Source organism: Loxodonta africana, chromosome 4, assembly GCF_030014295.1.
Source record: "Loxodonta africana isolate mLoxAfr1 chromosome 4, mLoxAfr1.hap2, whole genome shotgun sequence".
Classification (NCBI taxonomy): domain Eukaryota; kingdom Metazoa; phylum Chordata; class Mammalia; order Proboscidea; family Elephantidae; genus Loxodonta; species Loxodonta africana.
The window spans coordinates 162,159,809-162,184,832 of record NC_087345.1 but is presented as its reverse complement, the minus strand read 5'-3'; the positions used below and the strand labels follow the sequence as shown (position 1 = coordinate 162,184,832).

At 37.4% G+C, this 25,024-nt stretch overlaps 2 protein-coding genes across 3 annotated transcripts in view; both read left to right on the top strand.

The window, feature by feature from the left end:
- The window catches only part of LOC135231273 (LIM zinc-binding domain-containing Nebulette), a 429,820-nt gene that overhangs the window by 290,343 nt on the left and 114,453 nt on the right, over positions 1–25,024 (top strand). The gene's annotated exons all lie outside the window — the stretch shown is intronic.
- LOC100670710 (nebulette) overlaps positions 21,066–25,024 on the top strand; it is a 90,018-nt gene continuing 86,059 nt past the window's right edge. Inside the window, exons 1-2 of the mRNA XM_064283219.1 lie at positions 21,066–21,180; positions 21,274–21,345. Of these exons, the coding sequence (XP_064139289.1) occupies positions 21,100–21,180; positions 21,274–21,345 (153 nt within the window). The 5' untranslated portion in view covers positions 21,066–21,099. The remainder of the gene's footprint in view (positions 21,181–21,273; positions 21,346–25,024) is intronic.

The following is a 25,024-nucleotide window of genomic DNA, read 5'->3' as shown; positions in this document are numbered from 1 at the left end:
TAATATTTTCCCCATTGAATCCTTCACTATTGCAACTCGAGGCTTGAATTTTTCCTTCAGTTCTTTCAGCCTGAGAAATACCGAGTGTGTTCTTCCATTTTGGTTTTCCATCTCCAAGTCTTTACACATGCTGTTATAATACTTTATCTTCTCGAGCTGCCCTTTAAAATCTTCTGTTGAGGTCTTTTACTTCATCATTTCTTCCTTTTGGTTTAGCTGCTCGGTGTTCAAAAGCAAGTTTCAGAGTCTCCTCTGACATCCATTTTGGTCTTTTCTTTCTTTCCTGTCTTTTTAATGACCTCTTGCCATCTTCATGTATGATATCCTTGATGTCATTCCACAATTTGTCTGGTCTTCAGCCATTAGTATTCAACACATAAAATCTGTTCTTGAGATGGTCTCTAAATTCAGGCAGGATATATTCAAGGTTGTACTTTGGCTCTCGTGGACTTGTCCTAATTTTCTTTAGTTCCACTTTTAACTTGCATATGAGTAATTGATGGTCTGTTCCTCGTTCGGCCCTTGGCCTTGTTCTGGCTGATAATATTGAGCTTTTCCATCGTCTGTTTCCACAGATGTAGTCGATTTGATTCTTGTGTAGTCTGTCTTGCAAGGTCCACGTGTATAGTCACCATTTATATTGGTGAAAAAAGGTATTTGCGATGAAAAAGTTGTGGGACTTGCAAAAGTCTATGATTAGATCTCCAGCATCATTTCTATCACTAAAGGCCGTGTTTTCCAACTGCCGATCCTTCTTTGTTTCCAACTTTCACATTCCAGTCACCAGTAATTTTCCTGATTACATGTTTGATCAATTTCAGACTGCAGAAGCTGGTAAAAATCTTCAATTTCTTCATCTTTGGCCTTAGTGATGGATACATAAATTTGGATAGTAGTTGTATTAACTGGTCCTCCTTGTAGGCATATGGCTATTATCCTATCATTGACAGCATTGTACTTCAGGATAGATCTTGAAATGTTCTTTTTGATGATGAATGCAGTGCCATTCCTCTTCAAGTTTTCATTCCAGGCATAGCAGACCGTATGATTATCCAACTCAAAATTGCTAATACCAGTCCATTTCAGTTCACTAATGCCTGGGATATTTATGTTTATGCTTTCCATTTTGTTTTTGATGATTTCCAATTTTCCTACATTCATACTTTGTACCTTCCAGGTACAGATTATTAATGGATATTTGCAGCTGTTTCTTCTCATTTTGAGTTGTGCCGCATGAACAAATGAAGGTCCCGAAAGCTTGACTCCATCCGCGTCATTAAGGTGGACTCTACTTTGAGGAGGCAGCGCTTCCTTAGTCGTCTTTTGAGTGCCTTCCAACCTGGGGGCCTCATCTTCCAGCATTATATCAGACAGTGTTCCACTGCTATTCATAAGGTTTTCACTGGCTACTTCTTTTCAGAAGTAGCCTTAGTGCGGAAGCTCAGGTGAAACCTGTCCACTATGGGTGACCCTGCTGGTATATGATTACCGGTGGTGTAGCTTCCAGCATCACAGCAACTTTCAAGCCCCCACAGTCCGACAAACTGACAGACACGAGGTGGAAACATTCCTTTGGGAGGTGGTAATACAACTGAAAATACAAAGCAGAACTAATGTAAGATAAAGTTGTTTTTATCACGTAGTTTATTTTTAAAAAGTTATTTTTATTTTTTGCATATTCATATTTTAAGAATAACTAAAGTATTGTTACTGTGAAGAATAATAAACATGATAACCATAGAGAGACTGTTAATTAAATTGCAGGATAAAGAATGGTAGTGCTTAGGATAACAATTTCTCCATTTGCAGTGACATGAAAACTTAATTTTCTTATATTGAGTCAAACTGCCAGGAAATTTTTGCAACAGATTGAATGGTGTGATAAATATCCACTTTTTAGAGCTTTGGACAGCGTTGTTGCTTGAAAAGCAAGGTTGAAATCTCCATGAGATCATTGTGGAGATAAATGCTTAAAAGCTTTTCAAAGCCATACTCTTGGCTCTATCAGAATTTAATTTCCCACTGATTATGTTTATATTGATTTTAGAGCACATAGCCTTGAATGTACTAAGCATAGCTACATGACTGTTTCACGTACCTTTGGGATACATCCCTGTTTTATTTGCATATGGAATCTGCTTATACTTTCTTACGTATATATGTGCATTAGGGTTTTTTTTTTTTTAATCTTTAGGTGAGAGATTACAGTGTAAATTAGTTTCTCATTCAAAAATTTATACACAAATTGTTTTGTGACATTGGTTTAATACCAAAATGTGTCAGTGTTCTCCCCCTTTCCCATTATACCCTGAGTTCCCTGTGTCCATTTGGCCAGTTTTCCTGTCCCTTCTTTCCTTCTTGTCTTTGTTTTGGGGCAGGTGTTGCTCATTTGGTCTCATATACTTGATTGAACAAAGATGCACATTCCTCACATGTGTTACTGTTTGTTTTATAAGCTTATTTCATCTTTGGCTGAAAGGTAGACTTAGGGAGTGTCTTCAGTTATGAGTTAGCAGGGTGTCCAGGGGCCATAGTCTCGGGGGATCCACCAGTCTGTGTCAGACCAGTAAGTCTGGTTTTTTTTTTTTTTTTGTGAATTTGCATTTTGTTCTACATTTTTCTCCAGCTCTCTCTGGGACCCTCTGTTGTGATCCCTGTCAGAGCTATCGGTGGTGGTAGTTGGGCTTCATCTAGTTCTTCTGAGCTCCTGCTGGTGGAGGCTGTGGTTCATGAGGTCCAATACTCCTTTGAACCAATATTTTCCTTGTGTCTTTGGTTTTCTTTATTCTCCTTTGCTCTGGATGGGATGGGACCAATAGATGTGTCTTAGATGGCCGTTCACAAGCTTTGAAGACCCTAGATGCTACTCACCTAAGTAGGATGTAGAAAATTTTCTTTATGAACTATGTCAGTTGACCTAGATGTCCCCTGAGACCGTGGTCCCCAGCCCTCAGGCCCAATAACTCAGTCCCTGCAGGTGTTTGGATATGTCTAGGAAGTGTCTATGATCTTGCCTTGGTCAAGTTGTACTGACTTCCCCTTTGCTGTGTGTTACCTTTCCCTTTACCAAAGTTAACACTTGTCTACTGTCTAGTAGTGATTTTTCCTCCCCACACCTCCTCTCCTCCCTTGTAACCGTCAAAGATTTGTGTGTCTCTGTGTGTGTGTGTGTAAACCTTTTCTTAGGTTTTTATAATAGTGGTCTCATAATGATATTTGTCCTTTTGGGGCTGACATTTCATTGAGCATGATGCCCTCCAGATTCATCTGTGTTGTGAGATGTTTTGATGATTCATCATTGTTTTTTATCATTGTGTAATATGCCATTATGTGTATGTACCCTAATTTGTTTATCCCTTCATCCGTTGATGGGCACTTAGGTTGTTTGCTATTGTGAATAATGCCACAGTGCATATCGTTGTGCATGTGTCTATTTGTGTGGTGGCTCTTATTTCTCTAGGGTGTATTCCTAGGAATGGGATTGTTGAAAGGTATGGTATTTCTACTTCTAGCTTTTAAAGGATGTGCCGGATTCTTTTCTATAGTGGTTATACCATTTTACATTGCCACTAGATGTGCAGAAGAGTCCCAGTCTCCCTACAACTGCTCCAACAGTTGTTATTTTCTATTTTTTTGATTAGTGCCAGTAATGTCAGATCGAGATGGTATCTCACTGTAGTTTTGACTTGCATTTCTATAATGGCTAATGATCATGAGCATTTTCTCATGTGTCTGTTAGCTGCCTGAATGTCTTCTTTGGTAAAATGCCTGTTCATATCATTTGCACATTTTTAAATTTAGTAATTTGTCTTTCTGTTGAGGTGTTGAAATATTTTATAGATTTTAGAGATAAGACCCATGTAGAATATGTTGTAGCCAAAATTTTTTCCCACAACCTGTGGGTTCTCTCTCTCTCTCTTTTTTTTTTTTTTTAATAATTTTTATTGTGCTTTAAGTGAAAGTTTACAATTCAAGTCAGTCTCTCACACACAAACCCACATACACCTTACTACATACTCCCATTTACTCTCCCCCAATGAGTCAGCCCACACCGTCCTTCCAGTCTCTCCTTCCGTGACTGTTTTGCCAGTTTCTAACCCTCTCTACCCTCCCATCTCCCCTCCAGACATGAGGTGCCAAGACAGCCTCAAGTGTCCACCTGATACAAGTAGCTCACTCCTCATCAGCATCTCTCTCCAACCCATTGTCCAGTCCATTGCTCGTCTGATGAGTTGTCTTCGGGAATGGTTCCTGTCCTGGGCCAATAGAAGGTTTAGGGACTGTGACTGCCGGGATTTTTCTAGTCTCAGTCAAACCATTAAGTCTGGTCTTTTTATGAAAATATGGGGTCTGCATCCCACTGTTCTCCTGCTCCCTCAGGGGTTCTCTGTTGTGCTCCCTGTCAGGGCAGTCATCGGTTGTGGCTGGGCACCATCTAGTTCTTCTGGTCTCAGGATGATGTAAGTCTCTAGTTCATGTGGCCCTTTCTGTCTCTTGGGCTCATAATTAACTTGTGACCTTGGTGTTCTTCATTCTCCTTTGATCCAGGTGGGTTGAGACCAATTGATGCATCTTAGATGGCCGCTTGTTAGCATTTAAGACCCCAGACTCCACACTTCAAAGTGGGATGCAGAATGTTTTCATAATAGAATTTATTATGCCAATTGACTTAGAAGTCCCCTTAAGCCATAGTCCCTAAACCCCTGCCCTTGCCCCACTGACCTTGGAAACATTCAGTTTATCCAGGAAACTTCTTTGCTTTTGGTCCAGTCCAGTTGAGCTGACCTTCCCTGTATTGAGTATTGTCCTTCCCTTCACCTAAAGTAGTTCTTATCTACTAACTAATCAGTAAATAACCCTCTCCCACCCTGCCTCCCTCCCCGATCTCATAACCACAAAAGAATGTGTTCTTCTCAGTTTATACTATTTCTCAAGAACTTATAATAGTGGTCTTATACAGTATTTGTCCTTTTGCATCTGACTAATTTCTCTCAGCATAATGCCTTTTAGGTTCCTCCATGTTATGAAATGTTTCACAGATTCCTCACTGTTCTTTAACGATGCGTAGTATTCCATTGTGTGAATATAAAAATAATTAACCATTCATCTGTTGATGGACACCTTGGTTGCTTCCATCTTTTTGCTGTTGTAAACAGTGCTGCAGTAAACATGGGTGTGCATATATCTGTTTGTGTAAAGGCTCTTATTTCTCTAGGGTATATTCTGAGGAGTGGGATTTCTGGGTTGTATGGTAGTTTTATTTCTAACTTTTTAAGAAAATGCCAGATAGATTTCCAAAGTGGTTGTACCATTTGACGTTCCCACCAGCAGTGTGTAAGAGTTCCAATCTCTCCGCAGCCTCTCCAACATTTATTATTTTGTGTTTTTTGGATTAATGCCAGCCTTGTTGGAGTGAGATGGACTCTCATCGTAGTTTTAATTTGCATTTCTCTAATGGCTAATGATTGAGAGCATTTTCTCATGTGTCTGTTAGCTGCCTGAATATCTTCTTTAGTGAAGTGCGTGTTCATATCCTTTGCCCACTTTTTGATTGAGTTGTGTGTGTTTTTGTGGTTGAGTTTTAACAGAATCATGTAGATTTTAGAGATCAGGCGCTGGTCGGAGATGTCATAGCTGAAAATTTTTTCCCAATCTGTAGGTGGTCTTTTTACTCTTTTGGTGAAGTCTTTAGGTGAGCATAGGTGTTTGATTTTTTAGGAGCTCCCAGTTATCTGGTTTCTCTTCATCATTTTTAGTAATTTTGTATTCTGTTTATGCCTTGTATTAGGGATCCTAACGTTGTCTCTATTTTTTCTTCCATGATCTTTATTGTTTTAGTCTTTATGTTTAGGTCTTTGATCCACTTGGAGTTAGTTTTTGTGCATGGTGTGAGGTATGGGTCCTGTTTCCTTTTTTTGCAGATGGATATCCAGTTATGCCAGCACCATTTGTTAAAAAGACTATCTTTTCCCCAATTAACTGACGCTGGGCCTTTGTCAAATATCAGCTGCTCATATGTGGATGGATTTATATCTGGGTTCTCAATTCTGTTCCATTGGTCTATGTGCCTGTTGTTGTACCAGTACCAGGCTGTTCTAACTACTGTGGCTGTATAATATGTTCTAAAATCAGGTAGAGTGAGGCCTCTGTGGGTTCTCTTTTTACTCTTTTGTTGATGTCTTTTGATGAGCATAAATGTTTAATTTTTAGGAGCTCCCAATTATTTGATTTGTCTTCTGGTGTTTGTGCATTGTTAGTTATGGTTCATATTGTATTTATGCCATGTATTAGGGCCGCTAGCATTGTCTCTATTTTTTTTTCCATGATCTTTATCATTTTAGGTTTCATATTTAGGTCTTTGTTCCGTGTTGGGTTAGTTTTTGTGTATGATGTGAGGTATGAGTCCTGTCTCATTTTCTTACTGATGGACATCCAGTTTTGCCACACTTTTTGTTAAAAAGACTATCTGTTCCCCATTTAATGGACTTTGGTCCTTTGTCAAAGATCAGTTGATCATAGGTGGATGGATTTGGGTCTGGGTTCTTGATTCTGTTCCATCGGTCTGTGTCTCTGTTGTTGTGACAGTACCAGACAGTTTTAACTACCATGGCTGTATGTAGGTTCTGAGATCAGGTAGTATGAGGCCTTGTCCGGAGCCTCTTTCCTTTCCATATAAATTTGGTGATTAGTTTTTCTATCCTGTTAAATAGTACTGTTGGTATTTGAATTGGGATTGTATTATATCTGTAGATTGCTTTGGGTACAATTGACATTTTCACAATGTTAAGTCTTCCTATCCATGAACATGGTATGCTTTTCCGTTTATGTGGGTCTGTTTTGGTTTCTTGCAATAATGTTTTGTAATTTTCTTTGTATAGGTCTTTTACATTCCTGGTTAGATTTATTCCTAAGCATTTTATGTTTTGGGAGGCTATTATAATATATTTGTCCTAATTTCCTTTTTGAAGTTCTTGTTGGTGTATAGGAATTCAAGTGGTTTTTGTATGTTTGTCTTGCATTCTGCTCTTCTGATGAATCTTTCTATTAGTTCCAGTAGTTTTTTTGTGGAGCCTTTGGGGTTCTCTATGTATAGGATCATATCGTATGTGAATAGGGACAGTTTTACTTCTTTCTTGCCAATTTAGATGCCGTTTATTTCTTTTTCTTGCCTTATTGCTTTACCTAGAACTTCCAGCACGATGTTAAAAAGAAGTGGTGATAAAAGGCATCCTTGTCTTGTTCCTCCTCTCAGGAGGAATGCTTTTTGCCTCGCTCCATTGAGAATGATGTTGGCTGTTGGTTTTGTATAACCAAAACCTTCTGCTGTTGAGTCAATTCCAATTCATGGCTGCCTCATGGGTTTCCAAGGCTGTAAATCTTTATGGTAGCAGACTTCTGTATCTTTCTCCTGCACAGCCAGTGGTGGTTTCAAACTGCCGACCTTTTGATTAGCAGGTCAGTGGTTTAACCACTGCACCACCAGAGCTCCTTTGGTTTTGTATAGATGCATTTTATTATGATGAGAAATTTCCTTTCTATTCCTATTTAATTGAGAGTTTTTATCAGGAGTGGGTATTACCCAAACCTAGACTTTATCAAATGCTGTTTCTGCATTGATTTAGATGATAAGGTTATTCTTTTCTTTTGTTCTATTTATATGGTGAATTATGTTGACTGATTTTCTAATGTTGAACCATCCTTGCATACCTGGTATAAATCCCACTTGGTTGTGGGTTTTTTTTTTTTTTTTTTTAAATATGCTGAACTCTTTGTTAGAATTTTGTTGAGAATTTTTACAGCTATGCTCATGAAGGATATTGGTCTATACTTTTCTTTTTTTGTGGTGTGTTTGCCTGGCTTCGGTATCTAGGTTATGCTGGCTTCATATCGTGAATTCAGGGTATTCCTTCCTTTTTCTGTGTTCTGAAATAGTTTCAGTAGTAGTGGTGTGGTTAATACTCTAGTTTTTAAACTAGACTGCAAAAATGTCTTTGTAGTTGTTTGAAGGCTGTGCCTTTATAACAGTTAAAAACAATTGCTGTGTATGAGGATGTGTTTTGTAACAGTCTTGTACTGTATTAGTGATTCAGTTACAACTAGGTAAGTTCCAGTCCTATTTTGATTTTAACATTTTTATAGTCAGAATACAAGGGAAATTTTTAAAAAGTAGATTACAGCCAAATAATATCATAGTAATTTTTTTTATTGAATGAACACAAGGAATATGTATGTTGAGTGATACGTAAACATATGGAATATCTTGGTTCAAGTCCTCCTAACGCTACTTTTCAGCAAATTACTGGACCTTTGAGCTTCAGTTTGAGGATTCTCGTAGTATTTACTTTCCAGGGAGTTTATGAGTCTACCATGAGATAAGATATGTAAAGGACTTACAGTGCCTAAAACAGGTTAGTTACCTTCTTTGACAAAAAAAAAAGTGGAATAACAAAATAATTTGTTGTTAGATGATGTTTTCATCTTAGAACTCCTTGTAGCAGGGTGATTAGTAGACAGGAATATAAATTTGGTAATTATGCAATTTTAGGTCTTGAAAAACTGGCTTAATTTTTTACATATGAGAAAATAGAGGGAGGGCCAATGACCTGAAATGACCCTCCCGTAACCACATAGCAGATTAATAGCAGAGTAGGGTTTGGAAGTCAGGTCTTAGGACCCTCCTCGTGTGGTGCTCTTTCCACTGCCCACTCCAAATGTGGTGCTTCCTATGCTCACCCTTTTCCAAATGATGTCTCTGTGGCTGATGTTTATTCAGTGAGGATCTAGCAGCCTTCAAATCTATTCTGTCCCTAGTCCACATTGTCTGGTTAGTTGTAGTGTTTTTGCCAGGCTGTTGTTGTTAGGTCCGTCAAGTCAGTTCTGACTCATAGCGATCCTGTGTACCACAGAATGAAACACTACCCGCTCCTGTGTCACCCTCACAATCGTTGTGCTTGAGCCCACTGTTGCAGCCACCGTGTCAGTCCATCTCGTTGAGGGTTTTCCTCTTTTCCAGGCATGATGTCCTTTTCCAGGAACTGATCCCTCCTGACAACATGTCCAAAGTATGTAAGACACAAGTCTCGCCATCCTTGCTTCTAAGGAGCATTCTGGTTGTATTCCTTCCAAGACAGATTTGTTCGTTCTTTTGTCAGTCCATGGTATATTCAGTATTCTTTGTCAGCACCACAACTGAAAGGCGTCAGTTCTTCAGTCTTCCTTATTTATTGTCCAGCTTTCACATGCACATGATAAACCCATAAACCCATTGCCATCGCGATTGAAAATACCATGGCTTGGGTCAGGCGTACCTTAGTCTCATGGTGACGTCTTTGCTTTTCAACACTTTAGAGAGATCCTTTGCAGCAGATTTACCCAATGCAATGCGTCTTTTGATTTCTTGACTGCTGCTTCCATGGCCGTTGATTGTGGATTCAAGTAAGATGAAATCGTTGACAACTTCAGTCTTTTTTCCGTTTATCATGATATTGCTTATTGGACAAGTTGTGAGGATTTTCATTTTCTTTATGTTGAGGTGCAATCCATATTGAAGGCTGTGGTCTTTGATCTTCATCAATAAGTGCTTTAAGTCCTCTTCACTTTCAGCAAGCAAGGTTGTGTCATCTGCGTAACGTAGGTTTGCCAGGCTGGCTAATAGAATAAAGATTTGCCATTAATTCAGCCTTAAATATAACCTCATGACATCTCATGCGTGTGTTTTATTTTTTGAGGATAACATACAGAATTTGAGTAAAAGCTCCATTGTAACATTGTTCATGCACACAAATAAGTTATTATCTTTGTCAAATCATTGCCTCAAATGTAATCACTAGCCCTGTCTCTGAAATGCAAATGTACCCAAAAACCCACTGCTGTCGAGTCAATTCCAGCTCATAGTGACCCTTTAGGGCAGAGTATAACTATCCCTGTGTGATTTCCAAGGCCGTAAATCTTTACAGAAGCTACTGCCACATCTTCCTCCCGAGGAGCAGCTGATGGGTTTGAACCGCCAGCCTTTTGATTAGCGACTGCCCTCTTAACTACTGCGACAATTCCTTTGAAGATAGAAATTGAAAATGATGATAGAAAACACTATCACTACCAGAAAGAAAAGTCATTCATTATTTTACTTGATCTGTCATCTAGTTGGAGCTCTGGTGGCACAGTGGTTAAGAGCTCGGCAGGTTTTATACAAATTAAAACAGTACAGACCTACTTTTGAATCTCTTACTGTGAGAACTTGGGCAAGCTGTCACTCAAACTCTCAGTTTCCTCATCTGCGAAATGGCTGTTGTGAGGATTAAAGGAGACTTTATATGTAAAATTCCTGGCAGGAAGAGGGTTTGGCATACAGTGAATGCTGAATCTACATTAGAAGTGATCATTTTGTGCCCTCTTGAAGTACCCGGTAGTGACCAGTAGGGAGTTCTTCTAAGAGTTCTTGACTGCCTTCTTCCATTTTAATACACTTAGAGTTCATTTTTCTTCAGAAGTTCCAGCAGGGCTTGGAGGATGAAGAACACAAAATTTAAAACCTTGGATATCATTTTATACAACAGTATTTTTAGATTCATGGCACTTCATTGTGTTTGGATATTATTCAAGATCCTAGCAGTCTTAAAATATCCATTTTGCTGGCTCCATCAAGAAGGGAAAGATGGGTCTGCTTTGGAAAGAAATGAGATATGCTGTTTTTTTTTTTCCTCCCTCTCACTGCTCAAGTATTTTTCTGTTGATTATTAGGAAATTAAAAAAAATTTTTTTTTTTTTTGTTTAAAGTCTCAGTTCAGTGATATGCTTAGGTTTTTTAAATGATCCTTCAACCTCTTTATTAAAAGCTCATACACTATGACTTTGCTTTACGACATGGTTTAAAAATGATTTATCTAGCCATGTTGGTGAGTAAATTGCTCATGTGTTTTAAATTGGGTTACATGAGTTAAAATGAGAATATCAATGGCCGATATTTCACTATTTGGACTTCCTGCTATTTAGATCATTAAAAAGTAAATATTATTCATTCATATTATCTATTAGCTCATTCAAGAGTGAAGCTGCTGGGACTTTTCATGTCATTCTCATTAATGAAGCAAAATAGATTTTGGAAGTATACCTTGGGTGAAGTTAATTAAAACATTTTAAAGAGCTAATTCATTATTTATAATAACAACATAAACCTTTAATAAAATACATTCCTATTCAGAGGACCCTGATTTAGATAAGCCTGGAAACTAAAATAGTGATTGCAGATTTCACTGCTTGCTTATTAGAATTCTGAAATCATCATCTCAAGAAGTTTGATTTTAAGTGTATTTTTTCCATACTAAATGTGTTTACAGTCATAATGAAAAATAGCTATGGTTTCTAGCCTTATGGCATTACAGTAGAGGTACACTGTCCACTATGGTAATCATTTTCCACGGTTCGCCACTGAGCACTTGAAATGTGACTAGTCCAAATTGAGATACGCTGTAAGTGCAAAATTAAAACACATTGGATTTCAAAGACTTAGTGTGAAAAAAAAGAATGTAGAATATCTCAATAATTTTTATATTGACCACATGTTGAAATGATGTTTTGGATATAATTGTGTTAATAAGACATACTCTTAAGATTAATTTCATCTATTTCTTTTGTTTAAAGTGACAACACTTTTAAATTACATATATGGCTCACGTTATGTTTCTGTTGGGCAGAGCTGCTCCGGAAAATGGTTTCTGAAATAACCAAAACATGACGAGTAGACGTGCCTGAGGGATGTTAGTTTATGAGCAAATCAAAAATATGCCAAGCACATTGGAATCATGAAGGAAAATTTTACATTCACAATTTGAGAAAAAAAGGGTGGAGAAAACCATCTATAGAGATAACTGGTGTATAAAATAGAATATTAATATCTAAAAAATTGAACACGCTGCTTTCTTGATAATGCAGCTTTTTACAGGTCCAAGAGGTTTTATCATAATCTAACAATATACATATTCATAACTGAACATACTAATGAATATAGACTGAGTATCACATGTAAGGAGCCCTGGTGACTCAGTGGTTAAGAGCTTGGCTGCTAACGAAAAGGTCAGCAGTTTGAATCTAACAGCCGCTGCTTGGAAACCCTATGGGGCAGTTCTACTCTGTCCCGTAGAGTCGCTATGGGTCAGAATTGACTCAAAAGGAATGAATTTGGTTTTTGGTTTATCATATGTATATTCACTATATGAAATATACTGGAGATACAAATCCTTGAGTAGTACATGGTGCAAGGTAGATGCTCAATAAATATTTGATGAATGAATGATTGAAATAGGAGGGATATAGGTAGTGATTTTTGTCTGTTTTGTTCACTGACTGAAGAGACTGAAATAGTTCCTGGCCCATAGAATTCACACAAGAAATGTTTGTTAAATGAACAAGTAGTAATAGATTTCACACCCACACACAAATGATGAAAAAGATGTTGTCCTCAGAGGGAAGAAATTACCACCAGCATATTTTTAACTATTTCTTATTATTCAGAGGGTACCAATTATTGTAAAGCATCACTAACTTTATAGCAAGTAGCCCTGGTAGTGCTGTGGTTAAGCACTTGATTGCTAACTAAAAGGTTGGCAGTTTGAATCCACCAGCGAATCTGTGGGAGAAAGATGTGGCAGCTTGTTTCTGTAAAGATTTCAGCCCTGGAAATCCTATAGGGCAATTCTACCATGTCCTATAGGGTCGTTATGAGTCAGATTGACTTGATGGCAATGGGTTTGTTTTATTTTTAAACTTTATAGCTGCGTCTTTGTTAGTTAGGGCTGCCATACCAAAAAATACCACAAATGGGTGACTTTCAAGAACAAGAATTTATAGCCTTACGTTTTGGAGGCTAGAAGTCCAAATTGGAGCATCAGCTCTAGGGGAGGCTTGTTCCTTTTCTGAAGCCCCAGTGTTCCTTGGCATTCCTTGGATCATAGAGTGGTCTTCACATGGTGTCTATCTTCCCCCTGTGTGTCTGTGTATATTCTGTTCTTTTTATAAGATACCACTCAGAAGAGATTAGATTCAGGACCCACCCTACTCTGGAAGGAGCTAATTAACATAACAAGAGAAAACCCTTCTTTCCAAACATGGTCATATTTACAGGTACAGGGGTTAGGACTTCAACATAAATTTTTAGGGGACACAGTTCAATCCATAGCAAGCTGTTTTAATGATACATTTACTTACCTTGCTTTGTTATTGTCTTATAGTTTGAGTTACATATGAAGAAAACTCTATGGAGATAATTGGAGTAAGACTTAAGAATTAATGCTTCAAAAGTGCTGAACTTGTGAGCATCAGTTGTGTTCCCTGGCTTAACCTGTGATGAAATCAACTTTTAGGGTAGAAGAAATCATTAGTGAAAGTAGGGATTGGTAACTTGACACAGAAGATTCCAGTAGACTCACTGATATTATTTAGTAGAGAGTTGAAAACATAGGTACATTTCAATAATAAAATTCTAATTGTGGAAGTCTAAAATTGCTTATAAACACATTGAACATAAATTCCATTTATTTCAGTAGTAGATTGGGCATACATATCATAAATAGATTTGCCTTCAATATTTTTCATAGTGAGGCTAATGAACTTGGGAATGATGTCTTCACTAAGAATTTTTCATAAAGTCCAGATATACAGTGAATATTTCAGTTGGCTAATGTCAAAATGAAGAGTTCAAAATTAAGTTCAAGGCATGTAAAAGGAATGGAATAGGTGTAAAGCAGCTGTTTACAAAGTCGACCAAGAACTGTGCTATTTGCAAAGGGTTCGTTGCTCAAACTGACTTAAGCTTTTTGCGTTAGGATAAGTGATTTCCATACATTTACTTCATCAATCTCTCCTCTGAGGTCTCAGACCTCTGGATGCTCCTCTTCTTCCCTCATCTCTCTCCTGTTGTTTGCTTCAGTGACATTGAACTTTTGGTTCCTCCAAGGCTCCAGTCTCACTCTTCGCAAGTGTGCTTTGGATGCCTTCCCTACACCCCATCAGTGCCTAATTCCAGTTTAAGTTTCATCTCCTGGGGGAGATCAGCCTGTTCCGTGGTCTCTGCTAAATCTCCTTGCCATGACCTCACATAACTGCCTTACTTCTCTTTTAAAAACATATTACACTTTCTCAAAAAAGTGCCAAGTCCTCTAGTTTTGCATGTGTTCACTTAAGTTACAGCTCTAATGGCTGTTTTCAGTATGCTCTAACAACCCCAAAGGACTTTTCTCCTTTTTGCCTTGAATATAAAGACTTCCTCATTATTTCCACATTTTAATATGTGATATTTATTTCTGGATATGTGACAAAAAGAGCTTTTCTCCATAAATTACTAGGAAATTATTTGCTTTACTGTGTTTTCATAAAATTCATAAATCATTTAAGCAGGACATGTTATGAATTAATTGGTAGACCAGCTATCTCTGAATGGGTTAAGGAATTGCCAAGAATGATCAAGCCTGCTCTCTCTCTGGCTCTTGATATGGTGTTGACAGCCAAGTGATGAGCTTCTTCAATAAATCCACTCTCATATTCGAGTTCTTCCAGATGTGAGAACTAATTAAGTCTTTGCATTTATTGAAGCCTTGCCTGCTTTTCAAGAGGGAACTGGCAGCTGTGGTGAATTAACTCTGCTTGAGTGTGTACATGTGTGGTTGTGTGTCTGTATGTGTTTTGTGTGTGAATGTACATATATACAAGCACACGTGTGACATTTGCTAATAGTCAAATGAGATCAGAACTAAAAAAAAAAAAACTTCATTTTAATAAACACCAAAAATTTTTACAGCTATATGGAATTGACTCGACAGCACTGGGTTATATTTCACAAGTGAGAGAATAGGACTTTCTTCATTAATGCCTTCTTTCTTTCTGTTCTTACTGAATGCTAAAGGAAAGAAATGATAATTAAATCATTCATATCTGTTAAAGGATTTTCTTAAAATGGGAAAATCTTGACTCATGTAAACATAAAATGAACACATTTCAAAGATTGTATTTAATTCATTAATTAACAAGGGCAGCAGTAAATTTTTACAATTGGATCAAGGGTAAATTTAAAGAATACCATAGATGAGTATTAAGGAATGCTGAAATGAATTTACAAATAGGTGTAAAAGTTTATTTGCAGGGCAGTAATCAATGGCATTCCCCAGGACATGGTTAATTTGCATTTCTATGGATAAGACTCATTTGCTTTGTTAACAGTTTTCAACAATTTATGGGGTTATAACGTAGTTCAAAGGCAATAAAAGGCAGATATAACCCAGAAGGAAATAACTAGACAGGACACTCAATAATCTTTTTTGGCTGATTTTAAAGTCTTTCACAGTTTTCCCTGATAGACCTAACACAGAACCCTAGAAAAGGAATGCTTTTTGTGATAGCCCAGCTGTTCGATCCTGCTTAACCTTTTGGCTCTTATTAAAAGCCTTGTGCTAGCCACTCAGACCTTGGATTTCTTTTAGTGGTAAAGATTGCTAGAGTGATTATGTTAAAACTGAACTAATATGTTAAGTAAGTTGCAAATTAAACTGGTGTTTTTTAGTTCATTGACCATTTATGTTAATATAGACACTGAATAAGAATGCTGTTTTTTCTTTTCCTCTTAATTTATTTTAAAAAGTACTACATGTTCTTAATTTTGATATCCCACACATCCCAACCTGAGAATTGATATGTCACCAAAAAAAGTGCAATTTCTTGTTTTCTTCCCCAATATCAATCTAGGTATATAGCTTTCATTTGTGAGTCAGGTCTATATTTGGGAAAAATAAGAAAATAAATACCAGAAAACACTGTTAGATCTTATTTTAATAGCATAATTGGTAATGGTGACAGTTATTCAGGTTACTCTGTGATCTCTTGATTTCCAGTTAATAAACAGTAATGAAATAGCCATTAAAAAGGAGAAAATATGCTTAATGAATATAAATTGTGAAATAGATTGGGCTAATAAGTAGAGCTCTTCCCTTTTAAAAAGAAGATAGATAGCTCTATGACGCTTACGTTTCTTTAGAAACTATCCCCCACTTCAGTCTTTTAGTAAAGTTGTCTTTTGGGCAGATGCCAAATGATGAGAAAACATATAAGCCAAAGGTAAAAAAAAAAAAAAAGTTATTTGACTTCTGGGAAATAGTCATAAAAAAGAAGGGCAGCTAAAACCAAGTATGTGAAAATGCTGTCAGGGCACAAAAACAAGTCAGATGAAGTAATTCCTCTCTGAGCTAAGCCATTTAGGGTGCAAAAGGAGCCCTGGCGGTTAAGAGCTTGGCTGCTAACCAAAAGTCAGCAGTTCGAATCCACCAGCCCCTCCTTGGGAACCCTATGAGGCAGTTCTACTCTTCCCTACATGGTTGCTATGAGTCGGAATTGACTTGATAGCAGTGTTTTTTTTTTTTTAATTTTTTTTAATTGTAATAAGAAATGTTGAATTAAATTTCTTTTTATGGAAAAAAATCAGTTTCATCCCTAAAGTTTTTCCCAACTCAGAATTGAATCTTGATCTATTTTTTTTTTAATTTTATTTGTTGTTGAGAATACACACAGCAAAACATACACTAATTCAACAGTTTTTACACATACAATTCAATGACATTGATTACATCCTTTGAGTTGTGCAGCCATTCTCAGCCTCCTTTTCTGAGTTGTTCCTGCCCCATTAACATAAACTCACTGCCCCCTAAGGTTCTAATCTTTGGATTTGCTGTTGTGAATTTGATCTCATAAATAGTTCTTAAAAGAGCATAATGCTTAAGGCGAGTCTTAATCTATTTCAGTACTTTGTTGGGGATTTTCCTTTCCAAATCACTTATCACCATGGTGAGGAAAAGCACATATTCTATCAATATGAGGGAAAAAGAAAGGAGAAAAAGTGAAATTAAGTATGAGATAGCTGTGAAAAACTGAGACTTGTACAGCCGGTGGCCTCAAGAACACTGAAGAGAGTCAAGTAGCACACGAGTCAGGATGGTGGTACACATGTGTTCCTTTGGCCAGGTGTGGTGTCTCCTGAAACCTGCATTACCCATGTGACATGGGCAGTTGCTATGGAAATTCATTTCCTTACAAAAAACATATAACTATAAAAAAGTTGAAGACTTCTGTATCATAAATACACACCTTAACATTTATCTTCAGGCCCTCAAGTTTTAGGAGGCCCTTTTTACTTTTAAAAAGATATTGATGGCATATTGTCCGACCAGTCCAAATAAAAAGACACTTTCATATCAAGTGCTTTTTCTGTAACTATGTACCATTATTGGACAGTTGAAAAATCTTTTGTTTGTAAGAGCTTTTACTATTTTTAAAATGCTTTCTTTTGATTAACTGATAGCTATTCAGGTTATCTGGTTAATTATGGAGAATTGGGGCAGAGAGGGATTAAATAATTTACAGCAGAGGATGTGGTAGAACTACCCCTGGAAGTTGGAGATCTAGTCATAAGTAATGTGATACCCATCTTGGTCTCATACTGTCATGGATTGAGTACTAAAGTAAGAAGTAGACAACATAAATGAAGTTCTCAGTAAATAAGAGGGATTAGGAACTGCACCGGTATTCCCTTTTGGGGTGTTCCAAGGCAAAAATGTGTATATATAAAATTGCAACAATGAACTAGGTTACTGAATTAAAAAAAAAAAAAAAAAAAAAGAATGTTAAGGAATTTTGAAACATGATAGCTATCCATGAAGAATTCTTTCTTCTCATTCTTCAAGTCAGATTTTGGAGCTATTGACAAGAGAGCTTTGCTGTGATGAAGTGCAGGGCTTGAAATTTTTTAGAAAGTACATGAATTGTATATTATACTTACAGGTAAAAGGAAGAAGGATGCATTCAATCAAAAGTAATGGTGTATCTAGTTTGCCAAACAATCCATTAAGGCGTTCACCCAGCAAGTCTTGAATGACAGGCTTTTTATTTCCTACCTTATTTTAGTAGAAATTATGTTTTACGCCATTGCATCCCTAGCACCAATCACAGTACCTGGCAGAACAACACTTATTTGTTGAATAAATGAATGTAGGGCTTGTATTGCTTCCCTAGAGCTGCTGTAACAAAGCACCACGTAACAAATTGAGTGGCTTACAATGCCGAAATTTACTGTGGCACAGTTCTGGGGGCTAAAAGTCTGAATTCAGGATGTTGGTGGAGCACTGTTCCCTCCAAAGGTCCTAGGGGAAGATCCTTTCTTGTCTCTCCCAGCTTCTGGTAGCCCTAGGTGTTCCGTGGCTTGCAGCTGCAGCATAATCCAGTGTCTGCCTCCGTAGTCGCAAGGCGGTCTTCCCTCTGTATGTGTCTGTGTCTCTTCTCTTTTACAAGGACACCACTTATATTGGATTAAGACTGACCCTACTCTGACTTCACCTTAACTGATAACATCCTTAAAGACCTATTTCCAAACAAGGTCACATTCACGGGTACTGGGGGTTAGGATTTCAACGTATCTTTTAGAGAGACACAATGCAATCCATTACAGGGCTCTAGTTGAGTTCTGGTCCTGGTATTCCATTAAATACTGTTGAGAATGAGACAAATAATTTCTCTCAGCTATAATTTTCTCTTCAGTAAAGAGGAGAAAGCTTTAGGTAGAATGTTTTCTTAAGGACCCCATTGGCTTTAAAATTCTGATTCTAAAATGTCCAATTTTAAATTATGTTAACATTGCATGTTGGTGTTTGGTTTTGCTTTCCAAAGTTTTCTGCATTAAATCTCAACAGATTATTTTCTTCCAGCACAGCAGAGAGTCAGTGAGAACTTACTATGTGATGGAAAATCAGAATATCGCTGCTTTTGAAGCCTGATGGCAGGTAATTCACTATGGGGAATACATGTCACTATGAGCAACACAAGTATTGTCACCTCAATCACTAGCCAAGGGGTGTGTCTTAGGCAGCTTTGGCAAGATTTTCTCCCTATACTTTTGGAGATTTGCAAGAGAGACTTATAAAAATTACTCTTCCCTATTTCCAAGAAAAGATCATGGCATAGATCTGGTATAGAATATTAGAACAGTCATCTGGAAGGGGAGTTGAGGGAAAGATGCAGAGTCCACACGTTCTGCTGCTTTTATGGAACAAATGTTAACATCTAGAGACTCTGCTTATAGAACTCACTACTCTTGGCTGGCATGACACATTTGCCATATTATAGTTAAGGTGCCCAGGTTCATACCCTTACGGCAATTTCTTTTTTTTTTTTTTGGCATTTTGTTGGAAAATGTGATACCATTACTTGAGCCTCTATCAAAAGATGCTTCATGAGAAGACCAACAGCTCTTCTAGTATGCACCATTTTGTCAGATGAGCAATATTTCCCTAAATAATATTTCACAGAACAGTGTTAGTTTTCTGAGGTCACAGGTATCACTAAAATACATAAATAAAAGGATTCCATGTTTGAGAAATGCTGGGTTAATCAAACCTAAGTAGGCTTCTTGGCTGTGGTTCTTCTCAGAGGTTCTAATGTGTCAATATACGATGTGGATCTCTAACTGGCAGTGATGTGAGATACAGTATACAGGTTTTCCCAAACTAATGTAAGAAACTCCGTTTTTTTCCCCAGAGCATTTTGTGGAACTTTTAGTTTATGGAACACAATTTGAGAAATAATCTTATACATGAGAACTGTGTGGAATTTCTTGCCAAAATTTTCAGTTTTGGTAAAGCCAAAGAGTTTTAGTTTTAATAAATTGAACACTAGATATGATGTCAAGAGAAAACACCGTTGTACTTGGCTACTTAGAATGATATACTATTTTGAATAATGTTGTATTTTATACAATTGGTTTCATTATTCACCATCCAAAAAAACCAAACCCATTGCCATAGAGTCGATTTCAACTCATAGCAATCCTATAGGACAGAGTAGAGCTGCTGCATAGTTTCCAAGGAGCGCCTGGTGGATTCAAACTGCTGATCTTTTGATTAGCAGCCATAGCTCTTAACCACTATGCCACCAGGGTTTCCTTATTCACCATAAGATATTTTTAATGTCTAACACTGATATGCAATGGCTTTGTAAAGATTAATTTACCCTAGGATTTAAATAATCAAATTGATAAATTGTCAGTTGTATAAAATCAAATTGATAAATTGTCAGTTTGTATAGAGTCTTGAAATTGCCTAAATTGACATTAAAAGGTTTATTTCAAGAAATTTATTTTTAATTGTATAATCAATGATGTATTCCATGTTATAAATATTGTTATAGTTTACATTTTCAAGCTTTTTCAAGTATGGTACACATTGAGGAATATACAATTTGTAAAAATTGACACCATGAGCAGAATTAAAAGAAAGTGATTATTATTTTTTGAAACAGTGATGTTTCTAGAATTCTCAAATGATATAGAAACATACGTTAACTGCAACTTCTCATTTTTAATGGTGTTTACAGTTAAAACAATGCAGTTTTCACCAATGTGAGATTAACAGTCATAATTAACTCAGGATAGATTTTCTGAAGTGGTTCAGAGGGTTTTTCATAATAAATTACTAGCCTCTAATCAGCTAATATAAAGTGGGTATTTTCAGAATGTGAGAAGTAGGTGAATGTCTCATAAAAAATTTAATTTAGGTTAATGAAATGAGTTTGAACAATCTAGATTCACCATTCCAAATGAGAGATATGTCCAACATTCCAATGAAAGCTTTATTTAGATGAAGTTGTGGAGTCCTTGAGATAATAGGCTTTCAACTGTGATATCTTGAGTGTTATAGCTGAGCAGTTTTCCCATAATCTTTAAGTCCTTTTCAAACTATTTTATGAATAAGTTGAATTAATGCAATTTAAGTAAATTTTCTCTTTTGGATTTCTTAGCTAGTTTTAAGATCAGCTCTTAAAATTGAATTTTGTCTCTTAAGATATTTTTACCACGTCTGAGGCTAGCGCTGGCAGGCATCTGAGATCCTGTTCCATTCAATCACACACAGTTGTGATAAGGAGAGTTAAGTGTGAGCTAAATAGGGCTGAGGCCTGGGCAAGGTCACTTATACCAGAGCACCCGAGACACCGAGACCTCAAAGGCACTGGAGGACTTAAAAAGGCGCTACACTAGTGAATTAAAAAAAAATTTTTTTTCTTTAAAGAATAACAATGAGGGTTCCTGTATTTGAGGATTTAAAAAATGAAACCGAAGAGGAAAAAACAGGAGAAGAAGAAAATGAAGAAGATAAGGTGAGTGAGGATGTGGATGTACCTTTTATAGGACAGTATTTGTCCCTTTAAGTCGATGATGAGAAGAACCTTTCCTTTCCTTTTTTCGAACAGGTATTCTACAAGCCTGTTATTGAAGACCTAAGCATGGAATTGGCCCGAAGATGCACGGAACTCATTAGTGATGTAAGTGCTTTAAGTCGTTTTTGTCTTGTTTTGCATTGTGCGCATGGCGCTATTATGTCTTAGAATCATAGAGCTGGGAGAAAATCCTCGAAATCATCTATTAAAACACAGTTATCTTCCAGATCATGGAACCAAGTCCAGAAATTTTAAGTGATTTCCCCAAGGTCACCCATACAGGAAATTTCTGCGAGAGCAATCTCCTCATTCCCAGTCCTGAGGTTCTGTCCATTATGGATTTCACTGTCACTCTGGCATGTGGTCAGAAAGCATTGAACTTCGGAGTATACCTCACGTGAGAACCCCAAGGATCTTTAAGATTTGTGTAATGTTGTAATTTGTTTGGGGACAAACTCTATCAAAATTAATGATTTTTAACCTTTTTGGGGACCTTTTGAAGAATCTGATGAATACAATAGTTCTCCTAACCAGGAAAGTGCGTATACCTATAAGCATGTAACATTTGTTGATGACTAAAGGAGCCATAGATTCCTGAACTGCGTGTTAAGAACCCTAATCTAGATGATGAGGACATTAGTGAAAAGGAACATTTTTGTTGTGATTTTTTTCCCTCATAACTGGGATTTGTTTATATTTCAAGAGAATCAGAGAAATACAGAATTAATTAACATATATATATATATTTTTAACATATATAGCTCGGCTGCTAACCAAAAGGTCAGCAGTTTGAATCCACCATCCACTCCTCGGAAACCTTATGGGGCAGTTCTACTCTGTCCTGTAGGGTCGCTATGAGTCGGAATCGACTCGAGGGCAGTGGGTTTGGTTTTTTTTAGTGTGTTTGTATACACACACACAGAATAAATATGTGCACTAGAATTCTAGAAGAACAAGGAAAAGTGTTGTTCAGTAGGAGGCGAGATTTAGATGATCCTCTGGTAAGGAGGAAAGAAGGCTCATGTAAAGGGAGTGGGTGTCTGTATCTCCATTTAGAGAGGCAAGCATAAGAGTGGTTGGTTGTTAATGAGCGGAGTGCTCAGGATATTTTATAAATGTTTTCCAAAAGAAGTCAATCCTGGGAAGTGGTGTAGCGTGCTGGCAAGCCCCCTGGAGTCCACCTGCCTGAGTTGGACTTAACAGTAACCTTAAGCAGGTTATGTAACCTCTTGGGGCTCAGTTCTTCAAGTGTAACATTTATAATAAAAACCAAAACCAAACCCGGTGCCGTCGAGTTGATTCCGACTCATAGTCACCCTTTAGGACATAGTAAAACTGCCCCGTAGGGTTTCCAAGGAGTGGCTGGTAGATCCGAACTGCCACCTTTTGGTTAGCAACCCTAGCTCTTAACCACGGTACCACCAGGGCTCCACATTTATGATAGTAAGGTTAAATAATGATAACACATCTGAAATGCATAGTAAACTGTCTTGGAACATCATGTTTACATGTTTAATAATTCTTATTAACCACTGCATCTGTAAATCACTTTTGGATCCATCCAAATGAGTTTTATATATGACACTGTGTTGTTCTGGTGTGTCAGAAAGAACTGAAAGATGGTGGGAATCATACCCCTTCCCATATACTTGATCTGAGATATAATTGAATTTTAAATTGTTTCTTTGTGCTATTGCTTAATAGTCATACGCTGCTTTGTAAACTGTAATAATAATAATGAAACAACAACAACAATTATAGCAGCAGCAGTTAAGATTTACTGAGCATTGTGTGCCAGGCACTACAACTTGTAGGGTAGGTTCTATTATTTTTCCTATTTCGGAGGTGAGAAAATGGAGGCTCAGAGAAGTTAACTTGCCCAGGTCAGAAATTTAAGCAGTGGAGTAGGGCTTGAACTTTAAAAGGTCTGGCCAGAGACCACTTTCTCTTCTCCACTCTACTATTTTGTCTCTTGCTGTAGATTTCCATGCAAAATTTAGCTTAGCTTTACTATTATTTAGTATTAGTGTAACTAATGTTACGATTTAAAGCCTTTAAGTTCCATATCTCTGGAGATAGTACCTCTTTCAGCTTTGTATGTTTTACTGAGGTGTAGTTGTGGCCAAGCTAAATTGTATTATCTAAACCATTAGGACTAAAGTAATAACTGTAGCTGGGTGATTTTGTTGGAGTTATTTTGGATATGACCATTTATCGGTGACTCTCATGTCAGTCCTGTGGTGAGAGTTCATGGCCTTTACCATTTTGCAAAAGCAAATGGCATGTTATTTCGTAATATCTCTTCCTCCTCTTGGATTTCATTAAAAATTTTTGAAGTACTGTTGCCAGAGTTTTGAAAGAGGATCGTTGTGTGGTAAGCATTTCAAAGTCTTGATGTCCAAGACTCTGTCTTTATTATTTTCACACAACTACACAATGGATGGTTGGGCTGAATGGAAAATTCTGGGTTAGAAATTCTTTTCTTCAACATTTCAAAAACAGTACCTCATGTCCTACTTGGCATCTAATGTTTTAGTTGAGATGGTTCGTATCAATCCATTCTTTATCTTTAAAGATGAGCTACTCTTTCTTTCTAGAAGCTTTTAGAATTTTGTTTATAGTTTCTATTTTTAAATCTCATAATATTCTAGATATGATTTTCTCCTTACCAAATTGACCATCTCTTTGAGCCTTTGTAAGCTTTTTGCTTTTTCTTTAATTATGTGACATATTGATCATTATTATTGGTCAATTATGTCTTTAAATTTTTGCTTCTCTAAATATTCATTTTTTTTCTCTTTGTGGGACTCCTGTTACATGGATTTTTACCCTTCTTAGTAAAATCATTTTTAACACAAATTTTAATTTATCTTTCCTGGAAGGACTTTGCTTATTGGATAAATGAACTTTTAAGTTTTTTAGAAGTTTGGTTAAATAGTACACCCACTCCTCACTGTTGACATGGTGGGTTCCAAAGACCAGGTCATTAGTGAAAGTCGGTGTTACGAGAAAATGGAGGATTTTTTTTTTTCTCTTCTTTGTTTTTAGACCATCCATTTATCTGTTTTTTTAATTTAGAAAATATGATCAAAGAAATAATAATGGCTAAGATTTACTGGTGTGCTCATCACTGTGACGAGTCCAGTTACGGATTCTTCCTCTGTGGAAAAGGAGGTTTGGAGGAGACAAAGCTGGATAAAGTCGGGCTGTGCGGCTGAAGGGCCCATGGCTTAACAACTTCACTTTCTTCCTGTGCTGGGTTCAGAGCTTCACTTGCAGAGCTGCGTCCAGGGGTCCATTTCCAGCTGTGCAAGCCCTGTGTTCACTATCTAGGAGCCTGCTCTGGGGTACTGGGAGCCTGGCCACGTACCCGGGCCCACCGAGGCAGAGGCTTCAAGCCTAGTTCAGTTTTACTTTGGGATGTCATTAAATTTGCAGGCATTTCTTCCAGACACCCTCTCTGATGCCTCTTTCTTCCCTCCCTTCCCACCCCACAGCAGTTTTGAGCTGTAGGGTCTCAGGCCGCACAGGAGCTGGGAACCCAGAACAGATCCCGCTGGCTCAGTGCTGCCTGTGCTTCCACCAGGAGGCCATTGCCACGGAGGAGGCCTGCCAGCACAGAGGCAGCAGAGGACATGGGGCAGCACGGCCCAGCTTCCTGGAGGTCGCCTGGAGACACTCCTCAAGGGAGGGGACGCTTCACAGCTGTTGTCACCATGTCCGCTGCCTCCTTAATGTGCCAGATAGATAGTAGATATTTTTGCTGTTGTTGTAAATGTGAAAT